The 17,968-nt window shown below is 52.5% G+C and overlaps 1 protein-coding gene across 2 annotated transcripts in view; it reads right to left on the reverse strand.

The window, feature by feature from the left end:
* NUDT3 (nudix hydrolase 3) overlaps positions 1 to 17,968 on the reverse strand; it is a 94,089-nt gene that overhangs the window by 20,001 nt on the left and 56,120 nt on the right. Inside the window, exon 3 of one of the 2 annotated variants that reach the window (XM_073670646.1) lies at positions 6,855 to 6,899. The exons of the other annotated variant lie outside the window; for it this stretch is intronic. Within the exon in view, the coding sequence (XP_073526747.1) occupies positions 6,855 to 6,899 (45 nt within the window). The remainder of the gene's footprint in view (positions 1 to 6,854; positions 6,900 to 17,968) is intronic. 2 annotated transcript variants of the gene reach the window in all.

Genomic DNA, 17,968 nt, shown 5'->3' on the forward strand with positions numbered 1-17,968 from the left:
GGAGGTGGGGTACTGGTATGGGCTGGTATCATCAAAGATGAACTTGTGGGACCTTTCGGGTTGAGGATGGAGTGAAGCTCAACTCCCAGACCTACTGCCAGTTTCTGGAAGACAACTTCTTCAAGCAGTGGTACAGGAAGAAGTCGGTATCGTTCAAGGAAAACATGATTTTCATGCAGGACAATGCTCCATCACATGCATTCAACTACTCCACAGCATGGCTGGCCAGGAAAGGTCTAAAAGAAGAAAAAATAATGACAAAGCCTCCTTGTTCACCTTATCTGAACCCCAGAGAACCTGTGGTTCATCATAAAATGTGAGATCTACAGGGAGGGAAAACAGTACACCTCTCGGAACAGTGTCTGGGAAGCTGTGGTGGCTGCTGCACACAATGTTGATCGAAAGCAGATCAAGCAACTGACAATCTATGGATGGAAGGCTGTTGAGTGTCATCATAAAGAAAGGTGGCTATATTGATCACTAATTTTTTGGGTTTTTGTTTTTGCATGTCGGAAATGTTTATTTCTAAATTTTGTGCACTGATATTTATTTTCACCAGGTAAACCAGTAAGTGAGATGGGATTATATTTGTTTTTTATTAAGTTGCCTAATAATTCTGCACAGGAATAGTTACCTGCACAAACAGATATCCTCCTAAGATAGCCAAATCTAAAAAAAAACACTCCAACTTCCAAAAATATTAAGCTTGGATATTTATGAGTCTTTTGGGTTGATTGAGAACATAGTTGTTAATCAATAATAAAAATAATCCTCTAAAATACAACTTGCCTAATAATTCTGCACACAGTGTAACAGAATGCCTAAGAAAATTTGCTTCTGTTCCGGTTTTATCTGTTATTTTTTTAAGTTTAATTACCATCCTGGGGAGCACAGTATCTCCCTAACTTGTCCCGCCGCTTGATTGCACTCGGTTTCTGACGTCCCCACAATGTAGAAGTCGTCTAAGTACGGGATGAATAAAATGTCTATTTCTCTTATCTGAGCTGACATTTCTGCCACTATCTTTGTGAACGCTCTTGGGGCTATAGATCAGCCAAAGGGGAGGACCTGGAATTGTAAGTGTGTTAAATGCCCCTGGATGTTGACTGTTTCCTGAGGTATTTTTAATGTCTTCAATAAATAGGCACATAGTAGTAATAGGTGTCTCGAAGTTCTATAGTGGCCATAAAACATCCTGGAAACAACAGTTTTTAACGCTGATTCGATAGTTTCCATTTTGAAGTGTTTGGGCACTAAAAATTGATTTAGGCCTTTTAGACTTATGATTGTCCTGAACGAATGGTCTGTTTTTTTCCTTAGGAATAGGGGACTTAGAAGTCTTTCCTTTCTTCTCCTCTTGGTACGCGAGTTAGCACCCATTTTTCTATAAGCGACCTTCTGTCTTCAGGGCGTTTTGATTTGATCCTGAACTTTTGCGACCACATACCTTTCTGGGGGGTGAGTATGAAAATCTAGTTTTAGCCCTTCCCCTATGGTGTCTAATATTCATGGGCTTAGGGGAATACTTTCCCAGGCAGAAAGAACTGACTCAGCCTTCCATCTACCTTTAGGGAACCCAGATAAAAGCCTGTCCCCTTGCGAGGTCTATTAAATTTTGGGGGCACTAGTTTGGGGGAACCCTTTCTTTGAGTCTGCAGCCTTATCTAGAATCTCAACGAGAGATGTTCCTAAGAGATAATCACCCTCAAAGGGAATGCCGCAGAGCCTAAATTTATAGTGGAAGTCTCCAGTCCAATTTTTTAACCAAAGAGCCCTTCTGGCTGAATTTGAGAAGGCACAGGCTTGTGCTGTAAGCTGGACAGCATTTGCTGAGGCATCTGTAAAAAAATCTGCCACCTTTGCTATGTTTGGCAGAGTGGCAAGCAGCTGATCCCTAGGGCATTTGTTCTTAATCTGCCATTGTAACTGGCTAAGCCACACATTTAGGGATCTCGCCGTACATGTGGCTGCTATTTCTGGTTTAAAGGCCGCTGCCCCAGATTCAGGAAGCTCTTTGCTTTCCTATCATTGGTAGGAAAGGTGGGTCCCTAAGAAGCCCTGCATTGTCCAACGGAACTGCAGTATTATGGGACACCTTGCACACCGCCACATCAATCTTGGCTTTCTGAATCTTCCGTTTCAAAGGGGTATTCTCTTTTAATCTCTTTTGGGATAAAAGTTATTCTGTCTGGCTTTCTTCCACTCTTTTTTAATTAGAGAGGATAATGTCTTTATGTACAGGAAAACACCTATGCTTGCTGACCACTAGCCCCCTGAACATTAGATCCCACATGGATCTTGCACCTTAACTTCCTCTACCTTCATGGTTGCCCTGACAGCCTTAACTAGTTTACTTGTATCTTCTGACGGGAAACAAGATGGATTCCCGCAGTGGTCAGTCGAAGATGATGATGATGGGGAGTCTGTATAGTAACCGCCTAACTCTCCATCTTGTCTCTCTTACCCTGAGCTAGAGTTTACGCTAACCTTTCTTGTTAAGGTACTGGCTTTAAGACCCTTTTAAAGATTTCTTAATTTCCACCCTTATCATGGTTCTCATACTATCCATGAGGGAAGGAGACTTTTCTGTCAGGGTTCTTTGACACAATCCTTACACAGTGTTTTAGTGTAGGTGGCCGCTAATCTATTTTTACATAACGCACATTTCTTGTGCTTAGTTTTAGATTGCGCCTCCTAGGCCTGTCCTATAAAACACAAGACAAGGACACAGGCATTTAGGAAAATTTTGTACAGGGATTTAACCCTGACTCACCCCACCTGACGCAGGAGAACCTAGATCGGAAGGGCTGCTTCTACAGGTTCTCCAGGTTGGCTGTTGTCTTCCATCTGGAATACCTTCCGCAGCATGGTTCTGAGGTGGGGGGAGGCTTTTAACCTCTACCCCTTCCCGGGTCCAGCCAGGGGTAGGGAATGGACTTCTGTCCTTCCCCTAGAATCTGTTGCCACTGCTGCTGTATGGGGATGCACTATGCCATTTCAGGCCGTGCCCCCAAAAGACGCCAAGCTTCATTCCGAGGACGCACAGTGCCATACTAAACCGTGCCCCGGAATGTTGGCTCCCAGCGATGCACTGAACCACCAGATGTGATATCAGACGTTCTGCTTGGTTTTGGAAAAACACCGTGTCATACCAGGCAGTGTCCCCGGAACTGACGTCATTCATCTTTCGCCGGCTCCCAGGGATGCACTGTGCCCGGACTGGCCGTGACCCTGGAGAGATGTCCCTGACTGCCACTTGTGAGATCTTCCTCCACTCAGCCCACCAGGGACTGAAAAATGCCAACGGTGCTGGGGCTCCGGCCCCAGGTAAGAGCTTCAGTCCCCAGCAGTACCCGAGTTTCCCTCAAGGACAGGAAACCACTGAAGTGTACTAGAGGGCTCCGCCTTTTAAAGCTGTAAGGTTTCCTGTCCTTGTGGACGGATCCTCTCTCCATGGTGCTGTCACGGGGAATGGGAAAAGTGATCCAGTGTGTGAATAGCGTAAGGTTACACCCAAGTTTGATATACAGGGTGCATACTAGCATACTGCACTTAGCTTGAGCATACCCAGGTCACGAGATTAAACACCTAACGTGAAAAAACACACACCACCACCATGCAGGACCTCTCCCAAAAAGCCGTATGCACACTGGATGGCAGGGAAAGGTGCCCTCATAACTCCACATTTTTATCCGGAGCTGTGCTCTCTCCGGAAGCTACCACCCCGAGAAGGAAAAGAGGGAGTAGTGGGAAAAAGAGCTCACGAAAGGGTTATACTTACCGGTCCTGAAGATCGAGATTCCTTTATCTTCAGCTCCATGCACACGTGCACTATGTGGGGTGGCGGGCAAGAGTTAGTTGGCTTATGGACCTCCGTCCCAGTACCTTACTACCGACTGTGTCAAGGTACGTTGGTCTGGCCATACTGACACGAGAGGATAAAGACTGAACAATTACAGCCTGTACTCTCCGTCGCTATGTGGGTGAAACAGAATGCACAATTACACACTGTTACCCTAGGACATCCATCTAAAAAGAAAAAAAAATGGTTAACGCCTAACCCAAGCCAGGTCTGCCAGACCTTGCCTCCAACTGACACTACACTAAACTGAAGAGCTTGATGCTAGCAGGCAAGGTACAGTCTGCAGCGGAGGAGACAATTTTCAATTAGATGTATTAATAGTGCCAGCCTCCAGGTGACAGTAGACTATCCCACGGTTTCTGTATCCCCCAATGTGACGAACGAGAAAAACTGTGTTTTATTCCACTTTTTTTCTGGTGGTATGAAGAAAAAGCAATCAATATGACTAATATAAATAAAAGTGGTATAGCTGAAAACGTCATCTTGTCCCGCAAAAAACAAGCCGCCATACAACTCCATTAGCTGAAAAATTAAAAAGCTATAACTCTCGGAATAAAGAAATGCACAAACATTTTTTTTATTTTTTTTTTTATTATTTTTATTGTGCAAGAGAGACCAAACATAAAAATACAACATAAATGTGGTATTACTGTAATCGCACTGATCCGAAGAATAAAGGTGCTTTATCAGTTTTACCACATGGAGAACTGCATTAAAAAAAAAAAAACAACATTCCCTGAATTACTGTTTTTTGTTCATTCTGCCCTCCCCCAAAAATCAGAATAGAAAGTGATCAAAAATTGATTATGTGCCTGAAAATGGTACCAATAAAAGCATCAACTTATGCTGCAAAAAACAAGCCCTCACATGACTCTGTCGGCAGAAATATAGACAAAATATTGCTTTCAAAATTTGGTATGTTTGCGTGATAGTAATCACTTATACTGCACAAGGAACAGTGTAAAAAATAAATAAAACCAATTTTTGACCTGCTGTTGATTTTTTCATTCTGCCTCCCAAAGATCGCAGTAAGGCTCGGCTCACATTTATCTTGCGCTCTACGCTGAGCGCTTACACCGGGGTTTCCGTGTTAATCTCTGAAATACGTGATTCAGACAGAACACCGGCGGAAGATTCCCTATAATGAGACAGATGGAGGCACTGTGGACGCCATCTGACCTGTGATCCGGCGGTGTCCGTCTTTTTAATAGTGCAATAAAAGTGCGGTCGACCACAGTTTTGTGCATCTCTGAAAACAAGGACACCGCTGAACATAGGCCAGACGGAATTCAGAGTAACTGCTGCCTCATTACAGTGAATGGATCCCTCAGGGGTTTCATCTGAATCACGTCATTCAGAGATTTAGGCCATATTCACACATTCAGAATTTGGTCTGTATTTTACAGCAGTATTTGTAAGTCAAAACCAGGAGTGGGTGATAAATACAGAAGTGGTGCAAGTATTTCTATTATACTTTTCCTCTGATTGTTCCTCACCTGGTTTTGGAACTGAATACTAAAGGTAAAATACTGACCAAATACTGAATGTGGCCTTAGATGGTAACCCCCGATGAAAGTGCTCAGCATACAGTACAGGATAAATGTGATCCAAAGTAGCATGGCGTCCGCTATTTATTCCAGCTCGTCTGATAGTCACCTGCTGCCTTCATCGTTTACCAGCGAAAAGTGACCTTCTGGCAGCTCCAGTGTTTCATGGAGCTGCGCGGAGCTACTTTTCAATACATGTCTATGTGAGCTTCATTCTGGCATTGAGAGCTTGTGAAATAACTGCTGACTTCGGACAGTAAGAAACCTGTTCAGAAGATGGCGCAGTAGGACTAGAGCGGCGCCTAAAAACAGGGAAAACACCGGAGGGTGAATATATAATCAGGGGCAGGGGATTTACATTAAAGCGCCACTCCAGCACTGAAAAACAAAATGCTGGAATGGTTCTTTAAATAAACGTACGTACATAATTCCCACGTGTACGTACATACAGTCAAAGACACAGGAAGGAGAGAAGCTGCCATGGACCAGCCTCAGACTTGTCAGCAGAATTGTGAATGTTACATGCTTTAGAGGGGCTCTGTGAGACTAGGTATTAAAGGTCTAACCTTCAGATAAGCCATCAATATCAGATGGCTGGGGGTCTGACTCTTGGGGAGTGCCACATCCCCCTTTTGCTTAGCACTGGCATACTTTTCAGCTCAGTCCCATTCACTTCAATGTTACAAAGCTGCACATTGCTATACCTGCCACAAACCATTACAGGGCTGTGTCCTGTAAACAATGATAAAACACACACACCAATGTAGAGCCGTGGTCCGTTTAATCAACAGTTAGGGGGGCTGGCTCCGGTCACCCATCAATGTAGTACTCTAAATCTAATATTCTTTTCCTCGAAAACCCCCTTATTTGAAAACAATACAATGTTAGTTAAGCAAAGTATATGCAATTCAATTTGCATGTAGCTATTTCCAATGTTTACTATTTCTAGTTAAAGAGAACCTGAAAGCTGATGTATACAGCCCGATCCACGAGCAGCATGTATTAGGCAATGGCTGAGCAGACTAGTTGGAAAGGTAGTTCCCCTCAGCTTCTCAACGCTCGCTGCCCTGGAGTGACAAGTCTCTCCCTACATGCAGAGGGTGGGGAGAAGCTGCTGGAGACCCGCTTGCCCAACTAGTCTCCAGTGCGCATCAGTCCCCAGTGGCTCTTAAAGTAAGTTTTTCTCTGAAAAGCTGCAGCATTTCGGAGTTGAACATACCTGGCTGAGATCATCCAGCCAGTATCTGACACATGCTGACTGTGAATCGGGAAGCATGTATCAGCTGTCAGGTTAACTTAAGAATATGTTGTGAAAACTACAGCGTACATTTTTTTTGTATTGTTCAATGTACACAACTGCTGCGTGCAGAGTATCTTCTGCAAAGGTACTGACTGAAATATTGCTAAATTAAATATACAAACTGCTTGGTTGTCATGGAACTCACCTCAAATACTCCAAGAAGACGACCTAATGTCCCTTTAACACCAGCCTATAGGGGGCAGGAAAAGTTTTACAGTAAGTCATCACTACATTTCTTTAAAGCAATAAAATGACACAAGCATAAGCTAACATAGTACAAGTCTATAGAATAAAGTACTGTATATAGCATGAGAAGCAATTACAAATACTGTTTTTTTGGTAGGTATAAAGCTAATGAAAAATAATATTTTAACATTGCTAATCTGGACAATGGTTGTTTATCCTATATAAATGGGTCTCATGTCCATTCTATAGACACCAAACAGTTATGTGTGCATTATTATTTTTCTTTTATCCAATAAAACAAAGAATAAGACATTTAACAAAATGAATAAGAATTGTACGTCAATGGAGTTAATGTACAATATAGCACTGAATTTAATGAAATATATTGAGCCAATTGTTACTGCCTTCAGTGAGAGCTTTAGTGGAAGTTGAACGCAAACTGAACTTTTGTGTTAAAGGGAACTGGTCATCAGATTCATGCAGCCTGAATATGGGCACCAGGAATCAGACACTGGTTGAATTATTGCAACTGTGGATGCTGTACTCTGAAATGCTGCAACGTTTCAGAGTAAACTCACTTTGAAAAGCCAGCCAGGGGCTGTGTCTCTCCAGCTGATCACTTCAATGTGGTCCCTACGTCTCTCCTGCCTGCTTCCGTTGACAGGTCTCGTCCTATTTGTGTATATACAAAGAGACCAATCAGTCAAAGGGAGCAGGAAGGAGAGAAAGCTGCCGTGGACCAGCCTCAGACTAGTCAGCTGAGACACAGTCTCTGGACAGCTTTTCAAAGTATGCCTTCTCTGAAACACTGCAGCGTTTCAGAGTTAAACATACTAGGTCTGATTGATGTTTCCCATGATTCAGGCTGCATAAATCCTCACTGAACTTATTTGTAACTTGCAGATTTGGTGCAGATTCTGCAGCATGTCGATTCTTTCAGCTTTTTTCACCCATTGACTTCAATGAACTCAGTAAAAACTGCCATAGAAATGCAAGTCTAAAAACAATTGTGGATATGCTGCTTTTTTGTAGCGTTATTTGCATACATTTTAAGAAAGCAGTGAATGCTATAGAATTTTTACGGCTTACAGCCAGGGAAAGGGTCCATTTTATATAAAAAAAAAAGCAAGACCACAAATTGAGCTGGAACGTCTGAAGAGCAGTGACGTTACTAACGTCACCGCTCTGCAGAGGGGCCAGGTCTCACAGACCGCAGACAGACCCGGCGACTGTGAAGAGCAGCAACGTTACTGACGTCACCGCTCTGCAGAGGGGCCAGGTCTAACAGAAAGCAGACAGACCCGGCGACTGTGAAGAGCAGCAACGTTACTGACGTCACCGCTCTGCAGAGGGGCCAGGTCTCACAGAAAGCAGACAGACCCGGCGACTGTGAAGAGCAGCAACGTTACTGACGTCACCGCTCTGCAGAGGCGCCAGGTCTCACAGACCGCAGACAGACCCAGCGACTGTGAAGAGCAGCAACGTTACTGACGTCACCGCTCTGCAGAGGGGCCAGGTCTCACAGACCGCAGACAGACCCGGCGACTGTGAAGTGCAGCAACGTTACTGACGTCACCGCTCTGCAGAGGCGCCAGGTCTCACAGACCGCAGACAGACCCGGCGACTGTGAAGTGCAGCAACGTTACTGACGTCACCGCTCTGCAGAGGGGCCAGGTCTCACAGAAAGCAGACAGATCCAGCAACTGTGAAGAGCAGCAACGTTACTGACGTCACCGCTCTGCAGAGGCGCCAGGTCTCACAGACCGCAGACAGACCCGGCGACTGTGAAGAGCAGCAACGTTACTGACGTCACCGCTCTGCAGAGGGGCCAGGTCTCACAGAAAGCAGACAGATCCGGCGACTGTGAAGAGCAGCAACGTTACTGACGTCACCGCTCTGCAGAGGCGCCAGGTCTCACAGACCGCAGACAGACCCGGTGACTGTGAAGTGCAGCAACATTACCGACGTCACCGCTCTGCAGAGGCGCCAGGTCTCACAGACCGCAGACAGACCCGGTGACTGTGAAGTGCAGCAACATTACCGACGTCACCGCTCTGCAGAGGCGCCAGGTCTCACAGACCGCAGACAGACCCGGCGACTGTGAAGAGCAGCAACGTTACTGACATCACCGCTCTGCAGAGGGGCCAGGTCTCACAGACCGCAGACAGACCCGGCGACTGTGAAGAGCAGCAACGTTACTGACGTCACCGCTCAGCAGAGGCGCCAGGTCTCACAGACCGCAGACAGACCCGGCGACTGTGAAGAGCAGCAACGTTACTGACGTCACCGCTCTGCAGAGGGGCCAGGTCTCACAGACCGCAGACAGACCCGACGACTGTGAAGAGCAGTAACATTGCTGACGTCACCGCTCTGCAGAGGCGCCAGGTCTCACAGACCGCAGACACACCCGGCGACTATGAAGAGCAGCAACGTTACTGAAGTCACCCCTCTGCAGAGGGTCCAGGTCTCACAGACCGCAGACAGACCCGGCGACTGTGAAGAGCAGCAACGTTACTGACGTCACCGCTCTGCAGAGGGGCCAGGTCTAACAGAAAGCAGACAGACCCGGCGACTGTGAAGAGCAGCAACGTTACTGACGTCACCGCTCTGCAGAGGGGCCAGGTCTCACAGAAAGCAGACAGACCCGGCGACTGTGAAGAGCAGCAACGTTACTGACGTCACCGCTCTGCAGAGGCGCCAGGTCTCACAGACCGCAGACAGACCCAGCGACTGTGAAGAGCAGCAACGTTACTGACGTCACCGCTCTGCAGAGGGGCCAGGTCTCACAGACCGCAGACAGACCCGGCGACTGTGAAGTGCAGCAACGTTACTGACGTCACCGCTCTGCAGAGGCGCCAGGTCTCACAGACCGCAGACAGACCCGGCGACTGTGAAGTGCAGCAACGTTACTGACGTCACCGCTCTGCAGAGGGGCCAGGTCTTACAGAAAGCAGACAGATCCAGCAACTGTGAAGAGCAGCAACGTTACTGACGTCACCGCTCTGCAGAGGCGCCAGGTCTCACAGATCGCAGACAGACCCGGCGACTGTGAAGAGCAGCAACGTTACTGACATCACCGCTCTGCAGAGGGGCCAGGTCTCACAGAAAGCAGACAGATCCGGCGACTGTGAAGAGCAGCAACGTTACTGACGTCACCGCTCTGCAGAGGCGCCAGGTCTCACAGACCGCAGACAGACCCGGTGACTGTGAAGTGCAGCAACATTACCGACGTCACCGCTCTGCAGAGGCGCCAGGTCTCACAGACCGCAGACAGACCCGGCGACTGTGAAGAGCAGCAACGTTACCGACATCACCGCTCTGCAGAGGGGCCAGGTCTCACAGACCGCAGACAGACCCGACGACTGTGAAGAGCAGTAACATTGCTGACGTCACCGCTCTGCAGAGGCGCCAGGTCTCACAGACCGCAGACACACCCGGCGACTATGAAGAGCAGCAACGTTACTGAAGTCACCCCTCTGCAGAGGGTCCAGGTCTCACAGACCGCAGACAGACCCGGCGACTGTGAAGAGCAGCAACGTTACTGACGTCACCGCTCTGCAGAGGGGCCAGGTCTAACAGAAAGCAGACAGACCCGGCGACTGTGAAGAGCAGCAACGTTACTGACGTCACCGCTCTGCAGAGGGGCCAGGTCTCACAGAAAGCAGACAGACCCGGCGACTGTGAAGAGCAGCAACGTTACTGACGTCACCGCTCTGCAGAGGCGCCAGGTCTCACAGACCGCAGACAGACCCAGCGACTGTGAAGAGCAGCAACGTTACTGACGTCACCGCTCTGCAGAGGGGCCAGGTCTCACAGACCGCAGACAGACCCGGCGACTGTGAAGTGCAGCAACGTTACTGACGTCACTGCTCTGCAGAGGCGCCAGGTCTCACAGACCGCAGACAGACCCGGCGACTGTGAAGTGCAGCAACGTTACTGACGTCACCGCTCTGCAGAGGGGCCAGGTCTCACAGAAAGCAGACAGATCCAGCAACTGTGAAGAGCAGCAACGTTACTGACGTCACCGCTCTGCAGAGGCGCCAGGTCTCACAGACCGCAGACAGACCCGGCGACTGTGAAGAGCAGCAACGTTACTGACGTCACCGCTCTGCAGAGGGGCCAGGTCTCACAGAAAGCAGACAGATCCGGCGACTGTGAAGAGCAGCAACGTTACTGACGTCACCGCTCTGCAGAGGCGCCAGGTCTCACAGACCGCAGACAGACCCGGTGACTGTGAAGTGCAGCAACATTACCGACGTCACCGCTCTGCAGAGGCGCCAGGTCTCACAGACCGCAGACAGACCCGGCGACTGTGAAGAGCAGCAACGTTACTGACATCACCGCTCTGCAGAGGGGCCAGGTCTCACAGACCGCAGACAGACCCGGCGACTGTGAAGAGCAGCAACGTTACTGACGTCACCGCTCAGCAGAGGCGCCAGGTCTCACAGACCGCAGACAGACCCGGCGACTGTGAAGAGCAGCAACGATACTGACGTCACCGCTCTGCAGAGGGGCCAGGTCTCACAGACCGCAGACAGACCCGGCGACTGTGAAGAGCAGCAACGTTACTGACGTCACCGCTCTGCAGAGGGGCCAGGTCTCACAGAAAGCAGACAGACCCGGCGACTGTGAAGAGCAGCAACGTTACTGACATCACCGCTCTGCAGAGGCGCCAGGTCTCACAGACCGCAGACAGACCCAGCGACTGTGAAGAGCAGCAACGCTACTGACGTCACCGCTCTGCAGAGGGGCCAGGTCTCACAGACCGCAGACAGACCCGGCGACTGTGAAGTGCAGCAACGTTACTGACGTCACCGCTCTGCAGAGGCGCGAAGTCTCACAGACCGCAGACAGACCCGGCGACTGTGAAGTGCAGCACCGTTACTGACGTCACCGCTCTGCAGAGGGGCCAGGTCTCACAGAAAGCAGACAGATCCGGCGACTGTGAAGAGCAGCAACGTTACTGACGTCACCGCTCTGCAGAGGCGCCAGGTCTCACAGACCGCAGACAGACCCGGCGACTGTGAAGAGCAGCAACGTTACTGACGTCACCGCTCTGCAGAGGGGCCAAGTCTCACAGAAAGCAGACAGATCCGGCGACTGTGAAGAGCAGCAACGTTACTGACGTCACCGCTCTGCAGAGGCGCCAGGTCTCACAGACCGCAGACAGACCCGGTGACTGTGAAGTGCAGCAACATTACCGATGTCACCGCTCTGCAGAGGCGCCAGGTCTCACAGACCGCAGACAGACCCGGCGACTGTGAAGAGCAGCAACGTTACTGACATCACCGCTCTGCAGAGGGGCCAGGTCTCACAGACCGCAGACAGACCCGACGACTGTGAAGAGCAGTAACATTACTGACGTCACCGCTCTGCAGAGGCGCCAGGTCTCACAGACCGCAGACACACCCGGCGACTATGAAGAGCAGCAACGTTACTGAAGTCACCCATCTGCAGAGGGGCCAGGTCTCACAGACCGCAGACAGACCCGGCGACTGTGAAGAGCAGCAACGTTACTGACGTCACCGCTCTGCAGAGGGGCCAGGTCTCACAGACCGCAGACAGAATCGGCGACTGTGAAGAGCAGCAACGTTACTGACGTCACCGCTCTGCAGAGGGGCCAGGTCTCCCAGACCGCAGACAGACCCGGCGACTGTGAAGAGCAGTAACATTACTGACGTCACCGCTCTACAGAGGCGCCAGGTCTCACAGACCGCAGACAGACCCGGCAAGTATGAAGAGCAGCAAAGTTACTGAAGTCACCGCTCTGCAGAGAGGCCAGGTCTCACAGACCGCAGACAGACCCGGCGACTGTGAAGAGCAGCAACGCTACTGACGTCACCGCTCTGCAGAGGGGCCAGGTCTCACAGACCGCAGACAGACCCGGCGACTGTGAAGAGCAGTAACGTTACTGACGTCACCGCTCTGCAGAGGTTCCAGGTCTCACAAACCGCAGACAGACCCGGCGACTGTGAAGAGCAGTAACGTTACTGACGCCACCGCTCTGCAGAGGGGCCAGGTCTCACAGAAAGCAGACAGACCCGGCGACTGTGAAGAGCAGCAACGTTACTGACGTCACCGCTCTGCAGAGGCGCCAGGTCTCACAGACCGCAGACAGACCCGGCGACTGTGAAGTGCAGCAACGTTACTGACGTCACCGCTCTGCAGAGGCGCCAGGTCTCACAGACCGCAGACAGACCCGGCGACTGCGAAGAGCAGCAACGTTACTGACGTCACCGCTCTGCAGAGGGGCCAGGTCTCACAGACCGCAGACAGACCCAGCGACTGTGAAGAACAGTAGCGTTACTGACTTCACCGCTCTGAAGAGGGGCCAGGTCTCACAGACCGCAGACAGACCCGGCGACTGTGAAGAGCAGCAACGTTACTGACGTCACCGCTCTGCAGAGGGGCCAGGTCTCACAGACCGCAGACAGACCCAGCGACTGTGAAGAGCAGTAGCATTACTGACGTCACCGCTCTGCAGAGGGGCCAGGTCTCACAGACCGCAGACAGACCCGGCGACTGTGAAGAGCAGCAACGTTACTGACGTCACCGCTCTGCAGAGGGGCCAGGTCTCACAGACCGCAGACAGACCCGGCGACTGTGAAGAGCAGCAACGTTACTGATGTCACCGCTCTGCAGAGGGGCCAGGTCTCACAGACCGCAGACAGACCCGGCGACTGTAAAGAGCAGTGACGTTACTGACGTCACCGCTCTGCAGAGGGGCCAGGTCTCCCAGACCGCAGACAGACCCGGCGACTGTGAAGAGCAGCAACGTTACTGACGTCACCGCTCTGCAGAGGGGCCAGGTCTCACAGACCGCAGACAGACCCAGCGACTGTGAAGAGCAGTAGCATTACTGACGTCACCGCTCTGCAGAGGGGCCAGGTCTCACAGACCGCAGACAGACCCGGCGACTGTGAAGAGCAGCAACGTTACTGACGTCACCGCTCTGCAGAGGGGCCAGGTCTCACAGACCGCAGACAGACCCGGCGACTGTGAAGAGCAGCAACGTTACTGATGTCACCGCTCTGCAGAGGGGCCAGGTCTCACAGACCGCAGACAGACCCGGCGACTGTAAAGAGCAGTGACGTTACTGACGTCACTGCTCTGCAGAGGGGCCAGGTCTCACAGACCGCAGACAGACCCGGCGACTGTGAAGAGCAGCAACGTTACTGACGTCACAGCTCTGCAGAGGGGCCAGGTCTCACAGACCGCAGACAGACCCGGCGACTGTGAAGATCAGCAACGTTACTGATGTCACCGCTCTGCAGAGGGGCCAGGTCTAACAGACCGCAGACAGACCTGGCGACTGTGAAGAGCAGTGACGTTACTGATGTCACCGCTCTGCAGAGGGGCCAGGTCTCACAGACCGCAGACAGACCCGACGACTGTGAAGAGCAGTAACATTACTGACGTCACCGCTCTGCAGAGGCGCCAGGTCTCACAGACCGCAGACAGACCCGGCGACTATGAAGAGCAGCAACGTTACTGAAGTCACCGCTCTGCAGAGGGGCCAGGTCTCACAGACCGCAGACAGACCCGGCGACTGTGAAGAGCAGCAACGTTACTGACGTCACCGCTCAGCAGAGGCGCCAGGTCTCACAAACCGCAGACAGACCCGGCGACTGTGAAGAGCAGCAACGTTACTGACGTCACCGCTCTGCAGAGGGGCCAGGTCTCACAGACCGCAGACAGACCCGGCGACTGTGAAGAGCAGCAACGTTACTGACGTCACCGCTCAGCAGAGGCGCCAGGTCTCACAGACCGCAGACAGACCCGGCGACTGTGAAGAGCAGCAACGTTACTGACGTCACCGCTCTGCAGAGGGGCCAGGTCTCACAGACCGCAGACAGACCCGGCGACTGTGAAGAGCAGCAACGTTACTGACGTCACCGCTCTGCAGAGGGGCCAGGTCTCACAGAAAGCAGACAGACCCGGCGACTGTGAAGAGCAGCAACGTTACTGACGTCACCGCTCTGGAGAGGCGCCAGGTCTCACAGACCGCAGACAGACCCAGCGACTGTGAAGAGCAGCAACGCTACTGACGTCACCGCTCTGCAGAGGGGCCAGGTCTCACAGACCGCAGACAGACCCGGCGACTGTGAAGTGCAGCAACGTTACTGACGTCACCGCTCTGCAGAGGCGCGAGGTCTCACAGACCGCAGACAGACCCGGCGACTGTGAAGTGCAGCAACGTTACTGACGTCACCGCTCTGCAGAGGGGCCAGGTCTCACAGAAAGCAGACAGATCCGGCGACTGTGAAGAGCAGCAACGTTACTGACGTCACCGCTCTGCAGAGGGGCCAAGTCTCACAGAAAGCAGACAGATCCGGCGACTGTGAAGAGCAGCAACGTTACTGACGTCACCGCTCTGCAGAGGCGCCAGGTCTCACAGACCGCAGACAGACCCGGTGACTGTGAAGTGCAGCAACATTACCGATGTCACCGCTCTGCAGAGGCGCCAGGTCTCACAGACCGCAGACAGACCCGGCGACTGTGAAGAGCAGCAACGTTACTGACATCACCGCTCTGCAGAGGGGCCAGGTCTCACAGACCGCAGACAGACCCGACAACTGTGAAGAGCAGTAACATTACTGACGTCACCGCTCTGCAGAGGCGCCAGGTCTCACAGACCGCAGACACACCCGGCGACTATGAAGAGCAGCAACGTTACTGAAGTCACCCATCTGCAGAGGGGCCAGGTCTCACAGACCGCAGACAGACCCGGCGACTGTGAAGAGCAGCAACGTTACTGACGTCACCGCTCTGCAGAGGGGCCAGGTCTCACAGACCGCAGACAGAATCGGCGACTGTGAAGAGCAGCTACGTTACTGACGTCACCGCTCTGCAGAGGGGCCAGGTCTCCCAGACCGCAGACAGACCCGGCGACTGTGAAGAGCAGTAACATTACTGACGTCACCGCTCTACAGAGGCGCCAGGTCTCACAGACCGCAGACAGACCCGGCAAGTATGAAGAGCTGCAAAATTACTGAAGTCACCGCTCTGCAGAGAGGCCAGGTCTCACAGACCGCAGACAGACCCGGCGACTGTGAAGAGCAGCAACGCTACTGACGTCACCGCTCTGCAGAGGGGCCAGGTCTCACAGACCGCAGACAGACCCGGCGACTGTGAAGAGCAGTAACGTTACTGACGTCACCGCTCTGCAGAGGTTCCAGGTCTCACAAACCGCAGACAGACCCGGCAACTGTGAAGAGCAGCAAAGTTACTGACGTCACCGCTCTGCAGAGGCTCCAGGTCTTACAAACCGCAGACAGACCCGGCGACTGTGAAGAGCAGTAACGTTACTGACGCCACCGCTCTGCAGAGGGGCCAGGTCTCACAGAAAGCAGACAGACCCGGCGACTGTGAAGAGCAGCAACGTTACTGACGTCACCGCTCTGCAGAGGCGCCAGGTCTCACAGACCGCAGACAGACCCGGCGACTGTGAAGTGCAGCAACGTTACTGACGTCACCGCTCTGCAGAGGCGCCAGGTCTCACAGACCGCAGACAGACCCGGCGACTGCGAAGAGCAGCAACGTTACTGACGTCACCGCTCTGCAGAGGGGCCAGGTCTCACAGACCGCAGACAGACCCAGCGACTGTGAAGAACAGTAGCGTTACTGACTTCACCGCTCTGAAGAGGGGCCAGGTCTCACAGACCGCAGACAGACCCGGCGACTGTGAAGAGCAGCAACGTTACTGACGTCACCGCTCTGCAGAGGGGCCAGGTCTCACAGACCGCAGACAGACCCAGCGACTGTGAAGAGCAGTAGCATTACTGACGTCACCGCTCTGCAGAGGGGCCAGGTCTCACAGACCGCAGACAGACCCGGCGACTGTGAAGAGCAGCAACGTTACTGACGTCACCGCTCTGCAGAGGGGCCAGGTCTCACAGACCGCAGACAGACCCGGCGACTGTGAAGAGCAGCAACGTTACTGATGTCACCGCTCTGCAGAGGGGCCAGGTCTCACAGACCGCAGACAGACCCGGCGACTGTAAAGAGCAGTGACGTTACTGACGTCACTGCTCTGCAGAGGGGCCAGGTCTCACAGACCGCAGACAGACCCGGCGACTGTGAAGAGCAGCAACGTTACTGACGTCACAGCTCTGCAGAGGGGCCAGGTCTCACAGACCGCAGACAGACCCGGCGACTGTGAAGATCAGCAACGTTACTGATGTCACCGCTCTGCAGAGGGGCCAGGTCTAACAGACCGCAGACAGACCTGGCGACTGTGAAGAGCAGTGACGTTACTGATGTCACCGCTCTGCAGAGGGGCCAGGTCTCACAGACCGCAGACAGACCCGACGACTGTGAAGAGCAGTAACATTACTGACGTCACCGCTCTGCAGAGGCGCCAGGTCTCACAGACCGCAGGCAGACCCGGCGACTATGAAGAGCAGCAACGTTACTGAAGTCACCGCTCTGCAGAGGGGCCAGGTCTCACAGACCGCAGACAGACCCGGCGACTGTGAAGAGCAGCAACGTTACTGACGTCACCGCTCAGCAGAGGCGCCAGGTCTCACAAACCGCAGACAGACCCGGCGACTGTGAAGAGCAGCAACGTTACCGACGTCACCGCTCTGCAGAGGGGCCAGGTCTCACAGACCGCAGACAGACCCGGCGACTGTGAAGAGCAGCAACGTTACTGACGTCACCGCTCTGCAGAGGGGCCAGGTCTCCCAGACCGCAGACAGACCCGGCGACTGTGAAGAGCAGTAACATTACTGACGTCACCGCTCTACAGAGGCGCCAGGTCTCACAGACCGCAGGCAGACCCGGCAACTATGAAGAGTAGCAAAGTTACTGAAGTCACCGCTCTGCAGAGAGGCCAGGTCTCACAGACCGCAGACAGACCCGGTGACTGTGAAGAGCAGCAACGTTACTGACGTCACCACTCTGCAGAGGGGCCAGGTCTCACAGACCGCAGACAGACCCGGCGACTGTGAAGAGCAGCAACGTTACTGACGTCACCGCTCTGCAGAGGGGCCAGGTCTCACAGACCGCAGACAGACCCGGCGACTGTGAAGAGCAGCAACGTTACTGACGTCACCGCTCTGCAGAGGGGCC

Source organism: Phyllobates terribilis, unplaced genomic scaffold (assembly GCF_046119375.1).
Source record: "Phyllobates terribilis strain yellow unplaced genomic scaffold, ASM4611937v1 Scaffold_2__4_contigs__length_985480577, whole genome shotgun sequence".
Classification (NCBI taxonomy): Eukaryota; Metazoa; Chordata; class Amphibia; order Anura; family Dendrobatidae; genus Phyllobates; species Phyllobates terribilis.